The 25051-nt window shown below is 33.5% G+C and overlaps 1 protein-coding gene across 2 annotated transcripts in view; it reads left to right on the forward strand.

The window, feature by feature from the left end:
• The window catches only part of RASA1 (RAS p21 protein activator 1), a 127618-nt gene that overhangs the window by 86413 nt on the left and 16154 nt on the right, over positions 1–25051 (forward strand). For both annotated transcript variants that reach the window (XM_023215008.2, XM_023215007.3), the window contains exons 8-15: positions 134–284; positions 4040–4118; positions 12069–12189; positions 12787–12943; positions 19283–19370; positions 21590–21667; positions 23631–23788; positions 24297–24373. In XM_023215008.2, the coding sequence (XP_023070776.2) occupies positions 134–284; positions 4040–4118; positions 12069–12189; positions 12787–12943; positions 19283–19370; positions 21590–21667; positions 23631–23788; positions 24297–24373 (909 nt within the window). The remainder of the gene's footprint in view (positions 1–133; positions 285–4039; positions 4119–12068; positions 12190–12786; positions 12944–19282; positions 19371–21589; positions 21668–23630; positions 23789–24296; positions 24374–25051) is intronic.

The following is a 25051-nucleotide window of genomic DNA, read 5'->3' on the forward strand; positions in this document are numbered from 1 at the left end:
CTTAAATAAAACAAGTTCCTGGTGAAAATTTACATATATTTATGACTTTGAATGCACTTTGTAATAATACTACTTAACATCTTTTCTTTTTTATTTGATAATTAGGGAAAAACTAACAGCTTAATTTTTACAGTTGGTCAAGTCTGCAGTTTTCTTGTGAGACCCTCAGATAATACTCCTGGTGATTATTCACTTTATTTCCGGACCAATGAAAATATTCAGCGATTTAAAATATGTCCAACGCCAAACAATCAGTTTATGATGGGAGGCCGGTATTATAACAGGTAAATCATAATTTTTTAGTTATCTTTTGCTTTTGGCAAAAGTAGTTGAAACCTTGATAATACAGTATTCAGATTCAAAATTATATAAAAGTTTCTAAATTCTAAAAATTATAAGACCTTCAATATAATTTCATAGTGGTCATGCCCAAGAATTCTTTAGACAGTGTCAAATATGAATACAAATTAGTAACTTATACTTTGCTTCCAAAATAATTTTTGTGATTTTAAAAATTAGACGTAAGCTATTTGCAGCAGATTTACTAAATCCATGTATTATCTGTAGGAGGAGCAAAATATCTAAGGACAATAAAATATATCAACATTATTTTATCAGTGAGATACTTTAGTAGGGAAAAAAAAGGTTTCTGAAGGTACCTGAGACTTATTATACAGATGTTATGTAATTGAGTTCAGTTCTCAAGTTGACATTTCTTATCTGTGATTGTTGGTTTTTACTTCTCACTTTCAAAGTCAACTCATTGTTTGTCCCAAAACTCAGAATGAATTATAGTTACTTGATTAGGAAAATAAGTTAATAGAAGAAACCATATGACAGAATGTCAGCAATTTTTCTGTCAAATAGAAAATAATCATTTGTGAATGTAAAGGTTTTCCTATACCTAATAACTCTAGAGTAGCATTGTTTTCCTGTTTCAGGGGCTAGCATAATCTCGTTCTAAAATGCTTATATTTGCCTGGTTTAACCCCTCTGCCACAGCAGCGTTCTCTATCCAGATTATAATTTATCAAACTAGACATTTGAGTGAATAGAGATTCTGTAACTTGTTTATCTGAAAAAAAACAAAAACAAGTTCTTCTAGTTGCTTGCTAGAAGCTCAGTTGACTGTTAAAAGACATCAAATGTAAGATGTGAGTGAGTCTAGGCAGCTCTACCCCTTTGCCTACCTCATATACAGGTTGCTTGAGTACTTTTTGCATAACAATCTGAGTTCTAGATGTCTTCACTGAAAATACAGCTAGCTGCAATTTGAGCTCTTTAAGAATGTAATTTTTCCCCATTCCAGTTTTCTAGAGATTTAGAACATACAAAATAATTCATTGAAAACATATCGTCTTCTTAAATAAATGTCCATATTGAGATCCTTTTTAAAGATAAAATAATTTATATGAATTTTTTTTTTGAAGTTCGTCTTGTTACTAACTTAAACTTCCTTATGATACATCATACAAAACTGGAAATTCTTCGTACATAGTGGAGGCAGTCGGTAAAACATGTAAAGGTGGTCGCTTTTTGTTGCTAAAGACCATGATGGAACATGAAAAAAGAAGTATTTTAAGTAGATTTCTGTCCAAATTATTACAATATTATGTTTTCAAAATAAGGATTTTTTTAAAAGGTTAAATGTATGTTAATTTAGTGGCCTTGACCATTCCCCCAGAACTTTTTTATACTTTTTCTTCCCTGTGAATTTGTTTATAAATTCATCTTATTGTTTCTAGATTTAATATTAAACTTTTTAAAAAAGCCCCAAATTATGTGAATCAGGTGTGTGAAAATGAAGGATTTTGTAATTGTTTTGGAAATATATACTTCATTTCAGCATTAATGTTAGTAATGTCAGAAATAATTCCTAGGAAGATAAATCTTTGTGCTTATTGTTTATTGTTAGATATAAACATATAAAGAAAGATTTTTCAATAAATCTAACACAACCATACTCTGCTGTCCCATATCCCCATTAACTATACACGAGACCTTGATAAAGAGGGATAGTAGTTATGTCTTTCATTTAGAAACTAAGACATAACTTTAATGTTCCTACATTCAGAGTTTTTTAAATAAAAGCAGAAGAGGCATTTAATAGCAAATTTAATTCAGCAGCCATTTATCGATTTAACTACTTCGTGAAATATACTGTACAAATCCTGTGTAAACACATTAAAAAAAAGATACAGTTTCTTCATTACTAGTGCTCAGGTTTATTAGAAAAGACAGTGTGGTATGCAGACTGTGATAAATTCAGGGGATATATAAACTCTCATCAGTAGATGAGAGCTCAGTGCGGGGTGAGAAGGAAGACAATAGATTTTGGCTAGACCTTGATGAGACAATATTAACATCTATCTAGACTTCAAGAAGAGTGCACATGGTTTTATGTGCTAAGTGCATTACAAAAATTAAAGTACAGAACATAGTGTCTCTAGAAGCTCACATTTATTTCAAAAGTAAGTTTACATTGAATATGTTTTAGTTTTCTGAGATGTAAATCTGTCTTATTTCATGGCTGGAACTTTTATGAATGTCTAGAATATTCTGGTTTGTTATATCTCCCCTGACTGTTTATTTTGGTGTTTCTGGGTAGAATATGAATGGAAGAGTAATTTTTTAAAAAACTCTTAAGTCTAGCTCATTGGTAAAAACCTATCTGATTGGTTGCCACACACTTTTAAATTTGCTCGTGGACAATCTAAACTGTACTTCCCAATGGTTCCTCTTCTCTCAGTTTATGGAAAACAATTATATTGTAACATTGAGGTGCTACAGTGGATTGATTGTATTTTACAGTTACTGAGCCCAAAAACCTTTGATGTTTACTGATTTTCATAGATTTGATGCTTTTTGCTTTAAAACACATAGTCATCTTAGTGGAATGTAGCTATCTTCAAATATATTTCCTGATTTTCATTTTTCTTTTAATAATTTTGGATTTATATGGTATTAGATTTTTTCTTAAAAACATAAAACTTTGCTTGTTCTTTTAATAATGCTTTTATTTATCTCATTTTCACCACACTCTTCTGTGGCTTGTGTTAAATGCTGCTTCTGTAAAGTTCATTCATACTACTAGTTAACTTGTCAGGTCTTTTTGTTTTGTTTTTTAACATTACTTATATTTGGTTTAAATTAACTTTGTAGTATAGGGAAGATAACATACTTGAAGATACATACACACACATAGATTCTAATTATATATATATAGTAGGTTAAACAAAATCTGTCTGGAGAAGTGTTTCCTAAGTGGCTCAAAAGTTCCCATTTGTCCACTATATTAAAGGAAGGTTTAAAATTCCAAGATTTATGTATTCAGGACAGTAGAATGATCTGACTGATTATAGAGAAACAACTTTATATTTAAAAATATGTGGTTCACTAAAATTTATATTAAAACACAGTACATCATTTTATTTTTTTGTAATATTTTCCCAATATTTCCCAATTTGTAGCACCTTTAATTAAAATAATAAGCTTTTCTCCCTGTACAGTGATAATCCTACATGTAAGATTAGCTGGGTTTTTTTCATCTTTTTGCCTGCTTTTCATGTGTTTTATGACCTGTTTCTAATATAAAATCAGAATGTGCAAATGTGATAATAAAAATTCTTAATTTACCTGAATTCTGCTTCCTAAATAAATGCCATGTTTCTGTGAATTTTTCATTCTTAGTATCTCAGAAGTACTCTTGGGGGTGGAAAAAAAAAGGTAGACTTTTAATCATTTCCTCATTTATGGTGACTTTGAATATGGTATTGTTGACCTGGCTGCCCACTTGATGGGTACGGAAAATCAGAACCTGCGCCACGTATTCTGGCCTGTAAATCTATATTGAGAACATTCTGGTTTTTCTAAAACAATATGAATGTTATGATCATTTATTCTATTAATGTGTTTGTGTTATGTGCTTTGAAAAAAATTTGCTAATTAAGATAATCCTTGGTAAGAAAGTTTACACATATTTTTAAAGATTTTGCATTTTTATCAGACGGATTAATGTTAGAAATTTTTATTTTAACAGCATTGGGGACATCATAGATCACTATCGAAAAGAACAGATTGTTGAAGGATATTATCTTAAGGAACCTGTACCAATGCAGGTCAGTGTTGCGTTTCTTATTGCAATAATTAGCATTTTATTTTAAAATGCATTTTGGTGGTATGTTTTTGCGCACATTTGTACAATTAAAATTGGATACAACTTAAAACTAGAGATTATTTAGATTTTTTAGAAAGTAAACTGTAAGAGAATCTTTTAGTTTTTATCTATGTTGATTTTAGGTAATCAGGAGCAACCTAGTAGGTTTTTGAGATTAGAAGCAGTTATGGAGGAAGGTAAGTTGCAATAGGTCCAGGAGTGAGTTTTTTGGAGGCAAAAGTAGAGACAGCAGTGATAAACCACAGCCAGGCTTATTAAAGCCTGGGGAGTAATAAAAGGAAATAAAAAATACTGACAGAAGAGGATTAGGGCAGAAAATGGTTTACACTTTCTTTATTTGCCTGTAGTTTTATGGTGAGAATTTGAGAATGTCTGTATACTTGAGTAAAAACTATATAGTAGTAAAGAGAGTGATGTCGTATGGGGAGACGGGTGGTGGCAGTGTCTTACGGACAAGGTCCTAGAGAAGACAAAAATGAATAGAATCTAGAACATAAAAGGAAAGAATGGCCTTGAGCAAGAGAGCCTGTTAAATATTAGTTGCTTAATGCTTAGGGTGATTAGCTTCTGTTTCTTCCTCATTGCACTTTCTGAAATGTATGATAGGGAAATGGTATAACAGGAGTTAGAAAAAGGTGCTTCAAAAGATGGATTAATAATTTTCCTAAGTGGAAAATGGAGATACTGTTATTCTAGGGACATAAAGGATTATTAAGGGTTTTGGGTACCCAGCTGCAGTTGTACAGTGATTTGTAGTGTGCCTAGTTTCTTGATGTCTCCTCCTAACAAGTTCATTTCACGTGGTTATACCTACTACTTATTGCAGTTAATTGGGGGGGGGGGGGCGCGGAGGGGTGAGGAATCATTAATCTGAAGCTAAATATAAATTCAAGAATCATAATCTTGCCACATTTTAACATACAGGCACACCTCATTTTATTGTGCATTGCCTTATTATGCTTCAAAGATAGTTTTTTTTTCTACAAATTGAAGGTTTGTGGCAACAAGGATGTCTGTTGCTACTGTTTTTCCAAAGCATGTGCTCATTTGTGTATTAGTGTCACATTTTGGTAATTCTTATAATGTTTCAAACTTTTCCACTATTATATGTTAGGTTGATCTGTGATCAGTGATCTTTAATGTTACATTGCAATTGTTTTGGGGTGCCATGAACTGCATCTGAAGAAGACTGCAAGCTTAATCGATAAATGTAGTGTATGTTCTGATTGCTTCATTGACTGGCTGGTTCTGTTTCTCTTCCTCTCCTTGGGCCTTCCTATTTCTCCAGAAACAACACTATTGAAATTGGACCAATTAATAACCCTACAGTGGCCTCTAAATGGTCAAGTGAAAGGAAAAGTCACATGTCTCTCACATTAAGTCAAAAGCTAGAAATGATTAAGCTTAGGGAGGGATGGTGAAAGCCAAAATAGGCTGAAAGCTAGGTCTCTTGCACCAAACAGCCAAGTTGTGAATGCAAAGGAAGAGTTGTTGAAGGAAATTAAAAGTGCTACTGCACTGAACACATAAATGATAATAAAATGAAACACACTTATTGCTGATACGGAGAAAATATGAGTGGAGTGGTCTGGATTGAAGATTAAACCAGGGATAACATTCCCTTAAGCCTATCCAAAGCAAAGTCCTAATTCTTTTCTATTCTGTGAAAGCTGACAGAGGTGAGGAAGCTGCACAAGAGTTGAAAGCTAGCAGAGGTTGATTTATAAGATTTAAGGAAAGATGCTATCTCCATAACATAAAAGTGTAAGGTGTAGCTCACTGCAACCTTGAACTCCTGGGCTCAAGCAATCCTCCTGCCTCAGGCTCCCCAGTAGCTAGGACTACAGGTGTACACCACCGTGCCTAGCTAATATTTTTTGTAGAGATAGAGTCTTGCTATGTTGCCCAGGCTAGTCTTGAATTCCTGGCCTCAAGACTAAGGCTTCTGCCTTGGTCTCCCAAAATGCTGGGATTACAGTTTTGAGCCACCTTGGCTGCTGCAACAGTTTTTAGCAATAAAATATTTTTAACACGTGTACATTGTTAGACATGTTGTTGCACAGTTAACAGACTACAGTATAGTTGTAAACATAACTTCTACATGCACTGCGAAAGCAAAAAATTCATATGGCTGGCTTTATTGTGGTGGTCTGGAGCTAAATCTGAAATACCTCCAAGGTATGCCTATATTTTCCTTTGTTCCCGCATGCTTTCCTAGTAGAATTTAAGGTCTATGAGAACAGAGATTTTTGTTTGCATTGTTTTATCCCAGTGCTTAGAACAGTACCTGACATTAGATATTCAATAAATATTGATTGAATGAATGATTCTCTGCTTTCCAGCAAGAAGTACCTACTTTACTCTTGCCTGTATTGTTACTAATATGTCTTACACCTTAATGTGCTCCTTCCTATCGCCATGTCAGTCTTCCTCTCTGCCTGTCTAAATACTGCTATTTTAACATCCATCTTGTTTCACTTTCTGAGTAATTTTTTTTTGATTACTGCAGAGTAATTGGAAGAGAAGGTAGCCAGAACATATTACACACAGACACACACACACACACACAAATATATATATGTTTTATATATGTTTTTTAAATAACATGTGGTGAGTGCTTTTTAGACCACAGCTAGGGTCTTTTTTCAGGATCAGAGGTGCTTTTGCCTCCAGATGACAGATCCTGCCATATAGTTCCATTGCAGTATCCTCAATTCTAATTCCCCTTGGCTCTTTGAATTAGTGATTTTATTTGACCCCAAATTAAATCATACATTTCCCCATACTGAATTTGTACTTAGAATTTTCTAATTTAAGTTTTGATCAAGACCACCCTGGCTAACACGGTAAAAACCCCGTCTCTACTAAAAATACAAAAAATTAGCCAGGCATGGTGGCATGCACCTGTAGTCCCAGCTACTCTGGAGGCTGATGCAGGAGAATCGCTTGAACCCGGGAGGTGGAGGTTGTAGTGAGCTGAGATTGCGCCACTGCACTCCAGCCCGGGCGACAGAACGAGACTCTGTCTCAAAAAAAAAAAAAAAAAAAAAAAGAGAGTATGTGGCATCTAGTAAACTTGCAGTATGTTATAAGACTGCTTTAAGAATTACTTCAGATACATAATGTGCCTCACTCTTGTGTTACTGTTTTATAACTGAACAAACCTCCAGTTGGTTTTGCGAAAGTGCCTGTAATGCTTTGAATACTTCAGACATAATTAATATTGATTATAAAGCAATTTGATTGCTACACAGAAACTATTAAGTGCTATTTGTGGTCTATTATTTTGGAGCATGGAGTGAAAAGTAGGTTTTAGTAGAAGTTTGGGGAATAATAAAACTCATTCTTCAAGCAGGATTTTAACTGTTAGTACAAAGGCAAGTACAATCTTTTTACTAATTGCCAAATTGATTAGCTAGCAAATCACCTCATCTTCCAATGAGGTGACCCTGTATACCCAGACTCAGGCTAAGATGCTGGCAAAGGCTAAGAAAGAGCAGAGTCCTAGCTAGGTTTGCTTACTTCCTGGAACTGTTAACACTTGTTGAGGCAAGCATTAGAAGAAAAGGGACCTTTTGAGACAATACACCCCATAATAAAAATGCCTTACATTTTTGAGCACTATATTTTAAGCACTGTTTTTTATACATATTCATTCATTTAATTTTCTCAACAACTTTACCAAGGTGACACTATAATGACGACACCTATTTCAAAGATAAGGCAACTGAGAGCTGAGAGGTTAAGTAAATAACTTAAATCATCCTCAGTTCTTCTGTTTTTTCTTCCTGTACTCTATATCTAACCTGTCAGGAAGATCATACTAACTCTGCCTTCAGAGTATGTCTAGAATATGACCACCGCCAGAATCTGCCTCAGTCTGCTAGCTTCTAGTTTTGTCCCCCTTATGCTGCATGCTACGGAGCTATCACTGGGATCCATTTAAAATATCAGATCATGTTACTCCTCTGTTTTAATACTTGAAAATGTTCTCTGTTTCTTTCAGAATAAAAGCCAAAGTCCTTAGAATAGCATACAAGACCCAACAGTGGCAGTCCATTAATTTTCTGAACTCGTCTCTTTCTACTATCCTCCTGCCACTCTTTTTCACTCATACTTGCTTCTGTACTATTATTCATACATAAGCCAGACTCTTTTCTTCCTTAGGATCTTTGCTGTAGCTGTTCACTGTGTCCAAAATTATTTTCCCTTGGATATCCACTAGCCTAACTCTTAAATCTTTCAAGTTTTTGCTCAAAACTTAGCAAATTAGAAAATGACACTTACCTAGACACCTTAATTAACACTGTAACTTGCTCAACCCTGCAGAGCGCTTATCTTCTAACATACAGTACAATTTATTTATGTTTACTTTTAATCTTTCCCTGGTTAGAATATAAGTTCCATGAGGATAGGGGTCTTTCATTTGTTCACTGATGTATTTCAAGAACTACAACAATGCCTGGGACTCAACAAACAGTTACTGAATTAATATATTAAATGGTGTTTTCCTACATTAAGTAACAAAGCTAGGATCTGCAAGTTAAGTCTGCCTTCAGGAGCTTACATATGTAACTTCTAGGGAAATGCTTGGTTCAGTGGCTGTTAGACTGTCACCAATCCGATTATTGAACTTCCCTTGAGAGAAATGTAAAAAATCTAAGAACTTTCTCTCGGGCTGAGAAAAGGAACACACAGAGAAGGCTTTCTCCTGTCATTTACTAGGACTTGAAAAGTGAAGTTGTGTTCTTGCCCATAGCATCCTCTAGTGCATTGGAATCCTTTAGGATTTGTGGACTAGTCCCCACTTTAATATGATTTTTAAAAGACCTATATAGAGCATCTTGGAATCAAGTATTTAAATCCAAATATTAGTGTGGTTACATGTCTTAAATGACAGACTCCAAGAATGTTCCATTCTGCAGCTAATACTAAGTGCCATCACCATTGAACTAAAGATTTGGTAAATACAATCGGTATTACCAGGAAAGTAAAAAAAAGTCATCACTATTGTAACATCATGGTCCAGTGTACCCTTTTAATTTTTTTATATTCCGAAGTCATTTTACAAATAATTCGCATCACCAAGAATCAGGGTATGATCCAAAAACAACTGCATTGGAAAATGTAATAAGAATTTAAATGTAGCGTACCCAAATTTTTGTTCCATGTTTTCATGTCTAGGAAGGCTTACGTACCTGAAATGGATAGTCTTTTCAATGCAACTAACAGTTCTTCACCCTTCGTGCACAGACCTGGAACACAGCCATCTTGTAAATTCTGATTCCAGATTTGAAATCAGATACATGTCTAATAAGTTCTACTTGTAATTACTTTGGTTCTTCTTGCATTGTATTTATCATATCAATTCTAGATTTTAAGTACATCACTATTGCAATCTAGCTTATAATTCTTGTTTTTGTATTATCAAAATGCAGTAGTTTTTGTGTTTTTTTTGAGACGTAATTTTGCTCTTTTGTTCAGGCTTAGAGTGCAATGGTGCGATCTCAGCTCACTGCAACCTCCGCCTCCTGGGTTCAAGCGATTCTCCTGCCTCAGCCTCCCATGTAGCTGAAATTACAGGCATGCGCCACCACGCCCAGCTAATTTTGTATTTTTAGTAGAGACGGAGTTTCACCATGTGGGCCAGGCTGCTGGTCCTGAACTCCTGACCTCAGATGATCCCGCCTCGGCCTCCCAAAGTCCTGGGGTTAAAGGCGCAAGCAAAATGCAGTACTTTTGAAAACTTTGATGGCTTATAATTTTGTTGGAGAGTACAGTGTCCTTTGCTCCATAATTGTAAAATATTTTTGTTTAGATTTTAAAACAGCAATTAACGTTGTTTATAAGAGTGATCAATCCAGTGAATTTTAAAATTTCTATGTTTACTTTCAGTAATTTTTTAGACAAAGGGCCTATTTAATATTTGCCCATTCACAAGTCATATTAAGTAAATTTTGATGTACATACAAAAATTTAAATAGTCTCATTTCTTTTTAGCCAAACAGGATAATCCAGGTTCTTATCACAAAATATTGCATGATGACATTCTTATGGTTCACTCAGTGATTCTTGAGTTTGAGAAAATTCAAATATATCATCATCTGAAAAATAGTCTGAGATTTGTTTATCAAAATCAATTCTGCCATCATGATAGAGTCTAGAGTGCTATTTCTTTGCATTCATTTTCTGATTTTTCTAATTGCCAGACATCTTCCTGGATCAGTTTTTTTCTCTTTATCATTTATGAGCAGAAAATAAAGAGTTCTGAATATTTTAAGTACGATCAATCAAAGCTAAAAATACAGCAAAGATGGCCTTTTATATTTTTACAAAAGATGCTGCAATACTCTGCAACACAGTTAACACACACACACACACACACACAGAGAGAGACACAAAAACACCCAGAGTGATGCAATACAGATGATTTATTTCAGTTATATTATCTAGGCCAGGGGTTGGCAAAAATTTTCTGTAAAGGGTTTTGCAGTTCATTTAGTGTGTCCACTAACGTCTGTCTTTTTATCTGGAAGCAACCACAGACAGCATGTTAGGGAATGAGCATGGCTATGTTCCAGTAAAACTTTATGTATAAAAAACAGGTGGTGGACTGGATTTAGCATGCGTGCCATAGTTTGTCAACCCTGCTGTAGGCAATTCATTCTTCTATTTTCTTATTATTTTAGTAATTTTTTAGCATAAACTTGGGAATAATTCTGAGTAATGATGATGAAACAGCATAATATTTCAAGATACAGGAGAGAGAGGATTGTGAAAACCCCACAGCATAACTTAGATTTATAAGAGGATTGAGTGGACCCATGAAGTTTGTAAGATGGACTAAAAGTCATAAAATACTAATCCTTGCAAAATAGTTAAGAGCTACTCAAAAAGGAAACCAAAAAACTAAAACAATCCAACTGACCTTAATAGTGAAATTGAAGATTCATTCATTCTGGAAAGATCATGATAAAGGCATCCTGATAAATTCTTTTACTCAGGAGATTTAGTAATTAATGTAAGTTCTGCTATAATGTAACATATACATTCCTAAAAATCATAGCATTATGCAAAATCAGGCCATCAAAACCACAGGGCTTTTGGGAAAAGTGAGGTTAAGGGTGTAACACTTAGAAATTTCATCAGTGATACATTAAGAAAGAACCTAATATGTTGCTTAATTTTATGTTTTCTTTTTAATAAATATGTACATACTACAATAAATACGGCACTTTACCTTGAAGAAAGACCTTAAGTTTACACGTGGAAATGGCCATTGGTAGGGTTGAAGTGTGGGAATGTTGCAGATTGGCAGAGGAGGATTATCTGAAATCAGGGTTATAACACCAGCTGCAGATGCATGGGTGTGGCATGTGACACACTTAGTGGATTGAGGGAACTGTTAGGTATTCGAAGTGTGTATGTTTTGTTCATTCTCATGTCTTAGTTCACCTGGGTACTGTTTTCTGTATTCACCTAGCATTTCTCACAGACACAACTGTGCATAAGCAAACATGAATTTGCTTTATGCTTATATTGGGTCCTGATTTACCAGTTATGCTGTGACAAGTTTATGTTTTTAAAACATTATTTGCTGTAAAATATAACTGACTATATTTGAAAATAGTTTATTAGGTATCCATGGAAACAGACAACTTATTAGTTGGGATTGGCAAGGAAATCTTTCTGTGAACGTTGTCTGTGTTCTTCGAAATTATAAGGAAACATTTCTGAGAATTTCTTTGGAAAGCAAAAAATCATTTATGTGTTATGTATATCTAGATTTTGGTATTTTAAGCACTTTGGCTTTTAATTGGTAATTTTATAGATTTTTACTTCATTTCCATCAAGAATGTACGAAATAATTTTAATGTTTTTTAAAATTCAGGATCAAGAACAAGTACTCAATGACGCAGTGGATGGCAAGGAAATTTATAATACCATCCGTCGTAAAACAAAGGATGCCTTCTATAAAAATATTGTTAAGAAAGGTTATCTTCTGAAAAAGGGTAAGTTCAGACTTTCATCATTAACCCATTTGATAGAGATGTTGTAAATATGGAGCTCTGAACTTATTGTGATATATATTTAATAAGTTTTGACATGAGTTATTAGTAACTGACACTTGTTTAGAGCCCATATATAAGCATTCTTCAAAATTTAGAGTGTAGGTATATTAAAAGTCTATATTTTCAACCAGAATGTTTCTTCAGCCCGTGGTTTCTTTTTCTTTCTCTCTTTTTTTTTTTTTTTGAGGAACTCCTTATGGCACATGGCACATTGATAGTATTGATATTTTACAGATTTACCTCAATTTGACATAAAGACATGTTGGGGAATTGTGGGTGGGGGGGTGTGCTTTAGATGAAATCTCTGAAGATACGAAGTATTCTCAGCATTTACTCTGTGATTAAAACAAGTAATGTAACAAAAGGCATTTTTATATACATTTGTTATAGGCATTTTCTCATTATGTAAGAATTGGCATATTATATAAGCTTTGGAATAAAAATTGATTCATATTTTTAGAAACACTAATTTTAATAATATGTAGGATTTCACAATTATTTGGCTAAGAGAAAACAATTTTCTTTTTTTTTAAACAGGCAAAGGAAAACGTTGGAAAAATTTATATTTTATCTTAGAGGGTAGTGATGCCCAGCTTATTTATTTTGAAAGCGAAAAACGAGCTACCAAACCAAAAGGATTAATAGATCTCAGTGTATGTTCTGTCTATGTCGTTCACGATAGTCTCTTTGGCAGGTAAGAGACTGGTTTCCTATTTTTCTTCCGGGATTGTCTTAGTAATAAAATAGTGGGTATAAACAAAGCAAACCAATTTTGAGAGCCCTAAAATCATCTTCTAACAGTAGTAGATGTACTTTCTAGGTAATTTTTGCCTTCCTTGCTTAATTTTAGACTAACATATGCATAAAGCCTACTCCATTGTATTGCATAGAAATCTTTGGCATGACATTTCCTGTAGTATAAGGCATGTTTCTCCCTGCCCCCACCAGCAATCTTTTGAGTGATTGATTTTGAGTCTTTGTCATCTTTCCTCTGTTTTTTTCACATGCTTTAACTCAGTGTACCCAAGAGTACTAGGTGCACTCAATTCTGCTATTAACTCTGTAAGCAAGTTCTTGAGAAAAGTTAACGTTAAAAAATAATCTTAAAATTGTCTTGATAGGAAAAATATATTTGAAATTAAAAAAAAACAGTTCTTCTTACATTGATTTCTTGGTTTTAAAAAAATGAATATAAATGCATAAGCTGAATCCTAAACATCAGAGGACAAATCCAGCTCTTGATTACATCTGGATTTTTTTGCTCAAGAACAACGGCCTTTTACCTTTCACCATTAGTATTATCAGTAATCCATCCCAGTCTTTTTAGATGTACTTATCACTTTTATTACCTATTATTACAATTAGAGAAAAGGCAGTTAAAACAAATGTTTCAACAGCTTGTTTTTCTGCTGCAGGATGGCATTTCTGTGAGGCAAATCTATGTTTTATCCTGTTGAAATGTTTCTCTTAAGAGAAATACCTGTAAAATATATAGCCTTGTCATTTCTTTTTTCAGAGTGTGTTTAGGAGATCACATTAGTGTTATTTGTGATTTTGACAGTTTTTTAAAATGATCAGATAGGTTTGGGGAATGCTGATTGAACAAATAGTTTTACTTATATATAGCAAGGCTTTTTGTATTCTTAGCTAGTGTTTATATTGTGAATCTCTAAAATAGTATGAACTACTTCATAAATTCATTTTACAAAGATACCCTTTTTTTTTTTTTTTTTCCTTGAATACTCTCTGATACCTCATAAAGAGTTGTCCCAAAAAATACAAAGATTGGGCGAGACAGAATTTCTTGAGATTTTTCTGCCCCTTTTTCAGAACCTGAGAATCTTAGCCTTCAAATGTGGTTGATTCGGGTCTCTGGCTTTTCTCTTTAGTTCTACTCTACACCCTTCTTGTGGGTTGAATCCTTCCTCAAACCAATTCCGTACATAGTAGCAAGGTGGCAAACAGCACCAGAGAAAGGGCTGTAAGCATTCACTCCCATAATTATTAAAAATCTTGAAAATATTCTGTTGAGCCACCTCTCAACCAATTTTTAGTTCTAGGTTACCTGAGGTAGCAAAAGGAATGGGATTATCCCGATAAAATGAGGAGGCCCTTTTGTGTCCAGATCTGTTGCTAGAAGTGATCTCATCCAAATAGTGAGGCTGCTCTACTTACCATATGTATGGGTGAAATGGATGTTGGAGAGACGACACTATTCACCACTAAATGTAGTTTATTATCGTGAAAACAATTAAAACAGTAAAAGTCGGATGATATTTTGGGAACAACTTCATTGAGATCAGTAATATGAAATAGGTGGTTCTTGATTCTTGGAGGATGGGTATGAATTTATTTGGATAGTTAAGCACAGCTTCCTAACCAGTGTTCCATTAATCAGTGTAGGTGTCCCTTGAGATACTAGTGGTTGTAAAATCCTATTGTAGTATAAGTATTTAACAGATGTTATTCAAAAATTATAACACTTGAAATCATATGATCCCTGTATAAACTGCTCCAATTCATTATTTTATTGGGGCAAAAGAATTGGTGCATAACACTTGGAGACAGAGAGCTTTTCATAGTGGCTATACTTCAGTACTTCCTACTTTCTTGTTCAATCATCCAGGTACTCTGAATATTACTTTATTCACAGCTTGTTAATCATCATGAAGCTACTTTTTATGTTCAAGCAGAAATGTCTCATTTTGTTTCTTACATTTCTTTCAATTAACAGGAAAGTTAAAATTGTTGTAATTATCATTGTAAAATATATAAGGAGGTTCTTGAAAAGAACATAATAAATTTGATATATTTTTCATTTTTACTACTTTATAATTAGCCTTAATGTACCGATATTAATTTTCCCCCAATAAGGGCAATTTAGTGACTAACATTGGCAAATCATTAGACTCATAAGATGAAAAATAATTTAAAAAATGTTAACTCACTTCCTAGGCCCCGAAAGAAATACATTTGTTAAATGTATTCCTTTAATACTTTGAAACAGCGAAGGTCCTATGGAAATGCTAGTTAATGACTGATGATGAGCCTTCATGATAGGAACATTTAAAGATTTCATGTCAAGATTATATATATGTTTGTCTGTAGACCTGAATTCCATATTAAATAATAGAATGAAATGGAGGCTGTAATAAAATCTAAGCTGCTTTAGTTGCATGTGTTTTCAGTTTTATGTGAGAAGTGGAATCAAAATACCTACTGTTGGATGCTGAAGTATGTTAGCTGTCCAAAAGAAAAGTTTTGATAAAAGTTTATGATTACAGGAGAAAAACTTTTGGGGAATGATTCTCATTTTGCAGGTTTACTGAAGAATGAGTAAACTTCATCAAATTATATGTACAATACAAAAAGATACGTGTTTTGACAGTTTATGGATTTAAGGCAGAAATTCAACCCGGGAAAAATGAAGTTAAAAATGTTTCACTAGTGATACTTACAACTGGAATTATATGAATCTTAAGGAAGTATTAAGAGGAATATAGCAATATCTATAAGACTGAAGAAAAGCTTTAGCATTAGTTTACATGAACAGATGCAGTTAGATTGGAAATCTGTTGGCACAATCAAAAGAAAGGTCCACATTACACTTGACAGTAAAAGAGAAAGAACTGCTAGAGTAAAAAGAAGGATCAGATCCTTGAAGTACAAGTTGAAGATTCTGAATGATTCCTATTCTGGTTAGTAACAAGAAAGGAGTTTCTGTCTGGTATGGGGAAAAGCAATAAATATACTTTTATCACTTGCTATGAAGTTGTAACTTGTTTCTTGTGCAGTTTCTTGGTGAAGGTGACTTAAAAGAATATGAAGACATTAAAAAAAGTCTTTGTCATGAATTATATTTAATGATACCAAGTCTGAAACCTAGTATGAAAAAGTTATGTTCATGAGAACTAAACTCAAGTCTCTCATTTAGAAAACAGGTTTTTCTTTTAAGGTTGGGCACAGTGGCTCACGCCTGTAATCCCAGCACTTTGGGGGCCCAAAGTGGGCTGATCACTTGAGCCCAGGGGTTGGAGACCAGCCTGGGCCTACAAGGCGAAACCCCATTTCTTTAAAAAATTAAAAAATTAGCCAGGTGTGGTGTTGCGCACCTGTGGTCCCAGCTACTGAGGAGACTGAGGTATGAGGATTGTCTGAGCCCAGGAGGTGGATGTTGCAGTGAGCTGACTGTACCACTACACCCATGGCAGAGTGAGACCCTGTCTCAAAACTAAACCAAAAACAATAAAAATTTTTTTTTCAAAGTACGCTAGTTTACCATCAATTATTTTTTTAAAATGTGTGCCTTCCTGTGAAATAGAGAAGCACTTAGTGAGAAAGACTGAATGCCAAGGCAAATAGCTTTAACAAAGTACATTTCAAGGAAATGAGAAGACATCTGTACCATATAATAGGACAAGTAGAAAAATAGGTTGATAAATTATGTATTACCATAGGATGCAAATACCAGAGGACAAAAGGGGAAATTATAGATGAATGTTAACATCTTTTTCTTTATTATCAAATTAATGCCAGACATTGAACATTTCCTGCTTTGTGTACACATAGAACCTGATACGCTGACCTTTAGCATTTAGATGAAGACTAATGTGAAAGTTAACATTTTCACATTAAAACCTACTGCCTTCTGCAGTAGGTGATTCGTGTGCATGCTCAGCCTGATGCTGAACGAATGTTGGATGGCAATGCTGTTTTCTTGCATGGCTTTAGTTTCACAGCTGTGCAATTTTTCCAGATTATTTTCAATATTAAGAGATCTCTAAGCACTCTATTTCCTTGTATTACACTTCTAACTTTTAATACTGCATTACTTTAAATATTAACCATTTCAGAAGCACAAGTAGAAAGATGTCTTAGTGATATAAAGTTATTCTAGTGAATATCCATGTGGTAATTAATTTTAACACCATCTTTTCATAGCTGGATCTCACCATGGTATTATTTATTGCTTTACATTTATTTATGAAAATGTTTTGCTGGATATTACATTTAAGATTGGCAGTTATTTTGACATTTTAAAGATGGTTTTCTGCCTTCCAGCATTTTCGTTGTCATTCAAATTGTTTCTGTTTTAGAGGTAATATATCTTTGTCTTTTCTCTTAGAGGTAATGTATCTCACACAACTTTCTCTGGATGCTTTGAGATATTTCCTTAAAAAATTTTTAGCAGTAAAATCAAAATGTACCTACTGTAAATTAAAAAAATATATATCCTTAGGTTTGTAGTGCTTCTTCAACCTGAGACCTGATGTTCTTTGTCAGTTTTAGAAAACTCTTGGTGTTGGTATCTATTTAAATGGCTAGTGTCTAATTTAAACAGTTGTTCTGCCACACTCTTTTTTCTTCTTGGAGTCCTGTTAAAAAAAAGTTGCACTATTTCCCATGCTGTTTTCTATGTTTTTCATCCTTTTTTCCTCTGTACCAAGCTATATATTTTCTTCTGGTCTTTCAGTTCAATCTTCCATTCTGCAGTTAAATCCACTTTTTCAGGACTTCATTTTATTACATTTTTTTCAATTTAGAATTTCCATTTTTTAAAAGATCTAGTTTCTGGCAAAATTCTTGTTACCTATTTTCTTAAACATTTTAATTATAATTACTTGAAAGTCTTGTCTGTCTTCAGTATCTGGATTATATGTATGTCTTTCTGGTTTTTTGTCTTAACTTTTAGCCATTTAATCCTGATGCCTGTAGTGTCTACTTACTTTGATTGAATGGTAAACATTGTACATGAAAAACTGTGGAAACTATGGATAATAATGTTACTGTGTCCAGAAAGAATTGTTCTTACGGATGGTATAGGGATAGTACATCTTGTAAAGGCTGTTCTATTTCTGGTTTGCCCTTAATCATGAAGGCATAGCCCTTCAGGGGTCTCAGTGGAAAGCCTGAAATTCATTTTTTTTCCCCTTCCAGCACTGTCAAACTACTGGATTTGTAGTTAGTTTTTTAGCCTTTTAGCTACTATTTTCTGCTTAGCGTCTCAGCTACACAGCTTAGGAATTGGCAACTGCCTTGAATGGAAAAGCTGTGGAGAATGTTGGGTTCATTATAGTATGATCTTGGCTCCTCAAATCTTAGCTGCTTTGGTTGTTCTCCATTGCTTTCAAAAACAGTTGTTTTTTTTGTTCTGTATTAATATTTTAAATTTCATCCAACTAGGATGGTTAGTCTGATACAGGCAATATTTACAATTGGGAGTTTCCAGTTTCTATTTTCCATGATTATTTTTAGGACATTCACAAAGCATGAAAAGATAGTCTTTATCTTTAATAAGTGTTAAGCCTGTCCTCTGTATTTTTGCTATGGCTTCCTAATATTAGCATGATATAAAATCTTTGTTTAAAGCAGGAAATAGAAGTAACATTTATTGAGTTCCAAAAACATGCAGGCCCTTAGTAAAGATTTTATCAATGTTTTCAAGTCTAGTTGGAAAGATAGCATATTTTCAAAAGTGATATCAAATGATTTATAATAATACTAAAAGAAGACAGGAACATTTGTTGTACACAGCTGTTCACTTAAACTCTAGAACAGCGTATGTATGAGGAGATGATGTTTCCATTTCAACAGGTGAAGAAAAATGATCAGTTTAGAAAAATTTGAAAATATAGAATCACCTGCAATCTCCTTAGAGATAATTACTTAGAACATTTTTGGTCTAAGAACATTTCTAGTCTTTTTCCAGTGCATATAAAGCTTTTCAGATTAGCTGTGTGTAGTTGTAGCAATTCAGCTTCAATTTGTTTGTAACTTTATTTCTAATGTCTTTTACAATTAATTGAAATTGCTTTAGTTTACACTTTGAAACACTGATAAAATTTTAATAGTGCTGACATAAAGTTTTCTAAAATATATACAGCTGACTTGTTTTTAGTAATGATCTAGTACAGTGGAGTATTATTTCTCTAAGAATTATAATTTTATGTTATTTATTGTGTTTTGGAAGCTGGTATAAATATTTTGCTGCTTTTTGTTAAGCTTCCTAATAATTTTTGTTTTTATTTTAAAGGCCAAACTGTTTTCAGATAGTAGTTCAGCACTTTAGTGAAGAACATTACATCTTTTACTTTGCGGGAGAAACTCCAGAACAAGCAGAGGTAAGAGTACTGTTTCTTCAACTACTGTAAACTTTTATGTGAGCCCATGTTTTCTTATTAACTGGAATAGAAAACGATTGCATTCAAGATAAAGTGACAGAAGCCCTGAAATCTAATCATCTCTTATTTTAAGGAAAGAGATTTCATATGTAAAAAGTTTTCTGAAAGAAATGCAGAAACAAACACAGTGAAGGGTTATTAGGAATGAAAACTGCATTTTAAATTGACCTTTAAATACTCTATGATGTTGAGTCCAACTGAGAATGCTCATTTAAAATCCTCTCTGCATAAAGGCTATAGATAATCTCAGTACAATCCAAAGGTAAGCCAGTTAGTTTTGCTAACAGGCATTAATTATTATTCTTCACTGGTTGAACTCCATGTCTGAAAATAAAAGTCAGTCAACACAAGGAAAGAGAGTTTAGGAATCTATTCTCCAAGCCAAGTCTAGATATAATGTCTACTTTAGATTAGCTATTGATCCATGTGCAGTGTCCTTCTTACAGCTTCTATTAAGTAATTTTGTGAAGAAATAATAGTAAAGAAAAAAACTCTTTAAAAAATATTTTGCAGCAAACGGAGACACCACCTCTATAACAAAAGTAAAAAATTAGCTGGGTGTTCTGGCTTATGCCTGTAGTCCCAGCCACTGGATAGAATGAGGCAGGAAGATTGCATTAGCACAGGAGTTTGAGTTACCGTGAGTAAGATTGAGACAGTGTACCTTAGCCTAGGCAACAGACTGAGACACTGTCTCTTAAAATTTTTTTTTGCTTTCTTTGAACCCTAATACTTCTGGGGTATATGGTTGTATTTTACACAAATAATGGCTAAATTTCAGCTTATACTCTAATGAAGGAACTTAAACGTGGTTAAGAAGTGAAAGTGGGTGTTGGAAATATGATTTGCCAACCCTAGATATGAGGAAGATGCCCTTAAAACTGGATCCTAGCATGAGACTCACAGAATAAACTTGAATGAGCCACTGTGTTTTGTAGCTTGTAACTGAATGTCATATTTCACATCTTTATAAAATATCTCATTTAAATGCTCATTTCACATGTAATGCACATAAAATTTTATGGCTATGTATCCCTAATTTTTAGATGAGAAAGGTAGGGCTCAAAACATTTTGGTAACTTACATGATTTTTTTAAATGTTAGAAATTGAGTTAGAAATTTAAACTTCAGCATCCTATTTTCTAATTATTTTACCATCGTCCATCTTTCTGAATAAAAATGTGTCACATACCATAGTGACACTTCAGCATGTTTTGCAGCCTGACTTAGAATATGTTTTAAATGTATTTATACATAATATTTATATATTTCCATAAATGGTATTTGTCGATTTGTTGGGCTGTGGGGGTCCAGTTTTTGTCGATTTGTTGGGCTGTGGGGGTCTCTGGTTATTCTCTTCTATTTCAAAAAGCTATGGTAACTGATTTGGTTTTAATTTGCTGTACTTCAGCTTCACTGAAATAGCCAACAAACTAAAGACATAATTGAATAAAGCAATAGAACACAGCTTTCCAGAAACATGTAAAAACCAAAGTGAATATTTAGATTTATTTTTAATAAACCTTAGTTCTCTCCTTTCCCCCAAAGCACTAGATAAACATTTAAAAAATATGGCTGCAATTTGATTTGAATATTAGGCTAAAATGATTTTAAAAATCTAATGTTATATTTAAAAGCTTAAAAATAACCCAAATCCCCTTATACATTTCTACCTGTATCATGGCCTAAAGTATAGATTAGCATGCTTGTCATGGGATCAGTCATCACGTTATCAGTTGGTTTTACAATCAGCCCTCTCCCCTTCTCAAAAAATGTATCAAGTTAAATTCCACCTAAGCCTTCCTCAAGTGTAACAGCTTAATTATACTTGACAGTTAACTTCCCCAAGGTAGTATGTTTGGGAGAAACAGTTTCTTTCATGTAAATTTGATTTTTTGGCTAATTAATGGCCACTCGATGTGTTTAATACATAAATTCAAATAAAGATTTATACAGAATTACAACTGTTTTGGTTGTTTTATTGATATTATTGGTTATTGTTATGAAGTGCAATATAGTCCGAGAATCAAAATGGCAGTCTAGAGAAGGAAGGAATTGTTGACTTTGAAAAAAAAAAAAAAAAAAAAAAAACCTAACTGATGATTTGGAAACCAAATAAACTAGTGTATATTTCTTTGAAATGCTTTTTTTCTTTGTAGGATTGGATGAAAGGTCTGCAGGCATTTTGCAATTTACGGAAAAGTAGTCCAGGGACATCCAATAAACGCCTTCGTCAGGTGAAGCTTAATTTTCTTTGATTTTTAATTGTCACAGTTTGCTCTAACGCTTCGCTCTTTTTATTTTTATCTGAACTGTTTTGGACATCATATCTTAGGAGGGGTTAAGCCATGCTGCCACTTGCTTTAGTAGCAGGAAAATGTTACTTCTTTATGAAAGAGAATGTTCTTTCTTAGTCCAAAATGCCAACTGTTAAAAACATAAGATATTCTTCCACTTTAAATAACAGTACTAAACCAACACAGCAGAAACTGTTCTGTTGGGCACTTAATTTTCCTTTAAAAAATTATTTTGGCCTTTTTCAGAAAAGTAGAACATTGAAAAGATCATCAGATTTATGGCACAAATCCCAGTAAACTTTTCTGGGATTTTCATTTTGAAGAACAGCTTTTAAAACCTACTGCTTAACTCTTAGGAAATATTTAATCTTATTTGAAACTGTAACATGCCCTATACTTTGATTTGTGGAGAGTTAAGCTAGGCTTTCTCTTTTTTGCCTTTACAAGGGTAACTTTATAACCTCCATTTCTTGGCTTTTTTCTTTATAGTAATCCCTATATAATTGGAAGAAGTTAGGCAAATCTTGACATTCTCGAGGTTTTAAAGAAAGTTGAGTACAATATTTACTGACCAAAGTGTCTCCTGTTCTCTTCATGTGAATATCTGATAAACTGAGTGATTAACATACTGTTCTACTGGGAGTGGATAATGGTTGACATTTAGGTGACTAAATGGTCCCTGTAACCCAAAGTCTGGCTCTTCGCCAGGGAAATTTAAGTAGACACACAATCGCCATGTCTTCATAACATTGTAACATTTTGTAAGCTATCAAAAATCAGATTGGATTTTTGCAAATAAGAGCAAGTTGTATTTTGTATGAAACCTGAGCCATTAAACTGACATTTGCAGGTTTAACATAATCATAGCTAACATCTCAAACACTTTTTATGTATCAGTGGGCAGTGAGATTTCGTGATTTACATATACAGTTGGCCCTTTCTATTCATGGGTTCTGCATCACTGTAATCTACCAACCATGGGTCAAAAATATTCAGAAAAAAATACAATAAAAAGATACAGTGTAACAACTATGTACATAGCATTCACATTGTATTAAGTATTACAAGTAATCTAGAGATGATTTACAGCATACAGGAGGGCATGCATAGATTTTATGCAGATACTACATCATTTTCTATATGGAACTTGAGCATCTTGGGCTTTGTTATCTGCCAGGAGAGAGAGGTGGAGGGTCTTGAAATCAGTCCCCCACAGATACTGAGGGATAACTAGTTTGTAATCCTTATTACAACCTGTAGTGTAGACTTTATACTTACATATTAGAAAGATGAGGCTTAGAGGGACAGATTTGTCCAAGGCCACATAAGTAGTATATGGCAAGAGAGAAAGAGGACCTGATACTAGAAGGTAGATGATCTAAGTTTTGGCATCCAAACTGACAAGTAACTTAGTTTCTTTAGGTTTGTATCCTTTCCTGTGAAATAAGAAGGTAAGGTCAGTATTTTAAAAATGTTTAGCTGTGGAACTCTTCTATAGAAATAGAATCTTCCAGATAAATATTATATAACATATGGGATTTCGATTTGAGTAGTGACAGTTGTTTACTTACATTAGTAAAGAATTTTCTTTTTAACTTCATTTTCTCTTTATCATTGTTTTATGGTAGAAAAGATGTATTTCATTATTTCTCCAAGATATATATGGGAGAAATAACTTGTAAAATAAAATTGCATTGTTTTATCTTTTTAGGTGGGAAGAATTATTTTAAATGTTTGAATGTTTTAAGTATGTCATATATAAAGGAAAAATATAACCAAAGCTCATATTTTCTGAAAAAAGGGGAAAATAAGTCATTATTTTTGGCTTTGTATCTTAGAGTAATTGCTTTTGAAATGTGCAATTCTAGAAACCTGGGGTAATAATTTTTTTTTTTTTTTTTAGGTCAGCAGCCTTGTTTTACATATTGAAGAAGCCCATAAACTCCCAGTAAAACATTTTACTAATCCATATTGTAACATCTACCTGAATAGTGTGCAAGTAGCAAAAACTCATGCAAGGGAAGGGCAAAACCCAGTGTGGTCAGAAGAGTTTGTCTTTGAGTAAGTCTTATTTTATCATTACATTAATCATTTTCTTTTACCATATTGCGTTTCTTTCTATTTTTTTGGTCTCTAAACCATCAGAACAAGGTACTATATCCAGGTGTCCTAATAGCTATATATTTTTTCTTTTCTGTTGTATTTGTTTACCTTTATTTGTGAAGTGCTATGCCCTTGGTTTTTCCACTTAGTTATTAACATGAATTATTAGCAAGTCAAAAAACTTTACTAACCCACACATACAAAATGTTTACTAAGGTTTCCAGTACTTATTTGAATGAATTATTAGTTTAGGAGGTTAAAGATGGTAGGAAAAGTGTGTAATTTGCGTGTCTTCTGTATACCAAATAATAAAATACGTTGTGAATCTGGTTTTAGGTCTAGCACACTCACTTTTTTTTTTTTTTTTTTTGGCAGAAATGGGGGTTTATTTGATACTAGAACTAAAGAAATAAGGTAGTTTGATGCCAAATCATTTTGTTAATTCTTTTTCTCCTTGCTCCTTTAGTGATCTTCCTCCTGACATCAACAGATTTGAAATAACTCTTAGTAATAAAACAAAGAAAAGCAAAGATCCTGATATCTGTAAGTTGATACAGAAACTTTCTAAAATAGAGAAAGCATGTTTTATATACTTTTAAAATTCACAATGAAATAGTCTTGAAATAGAAATTTAAAAAAATCAGAAATGCACGTAGTATAATTTGAGATAGTTTCTTTCTGTATTATTGTATTGATTATCTTAAAGTATTGATTATCAAGAAAGAGTATACCTAAGAAAGAAAAAGACCAACACGGTTCAACTGTACATACTGTTAAGCAATTAAGATTAAAGTATCTAGCCACCCTCCTTTCTCTAATAAATAGGAAGAATAAGAAAATGATTACAGTGGTCTTTTTGTAGGGCTTGCCCTCATCCCTTCTTTCTACTTTTTAGGTTTTTCCATTTTTTTCTTTTTTTTCTTTTGAGATGGAGTCTTGCTCTTGTTGCTCAAGCTGGAGTGCAGTGGTATGATCTTGGCTCACTGCAACCTCCACCTCACAGGTTCAAGCGATTCTCCTGCCTCAGCCTCCTGAGTATCTGGGACTACAGGCACCCACCACCATGCCTGGCTAAGCTTTGTACTTTTTTTTAGTAGAGACGGGGTTTCACTATTTTGGCCAGGTTGGTCTCGAACTCCTGACCTCAGGTGATCTGCCTGTCTCAGCCTCCCAAAGTGCTGGGATTACACTAGCATATTAGTAAAAAAGTATTCTATTTAA

Source organism: Piliocolobus tephrosceles, chromosome 4, assembly GCF_002776525.5.
Source record: "Piliocolobus tephrosceles isolate RC106 chromosome 4, ASM277652v3, whole genome shotgun sequence".
Classification (NCBI taxonomy): domain Eukaryota; kingdom Metazoa; phylum Chordata; class Mammalia; order Primates; family Cercopithecidae; genus Piliocolobus; species Piliocolobus tephrosceles.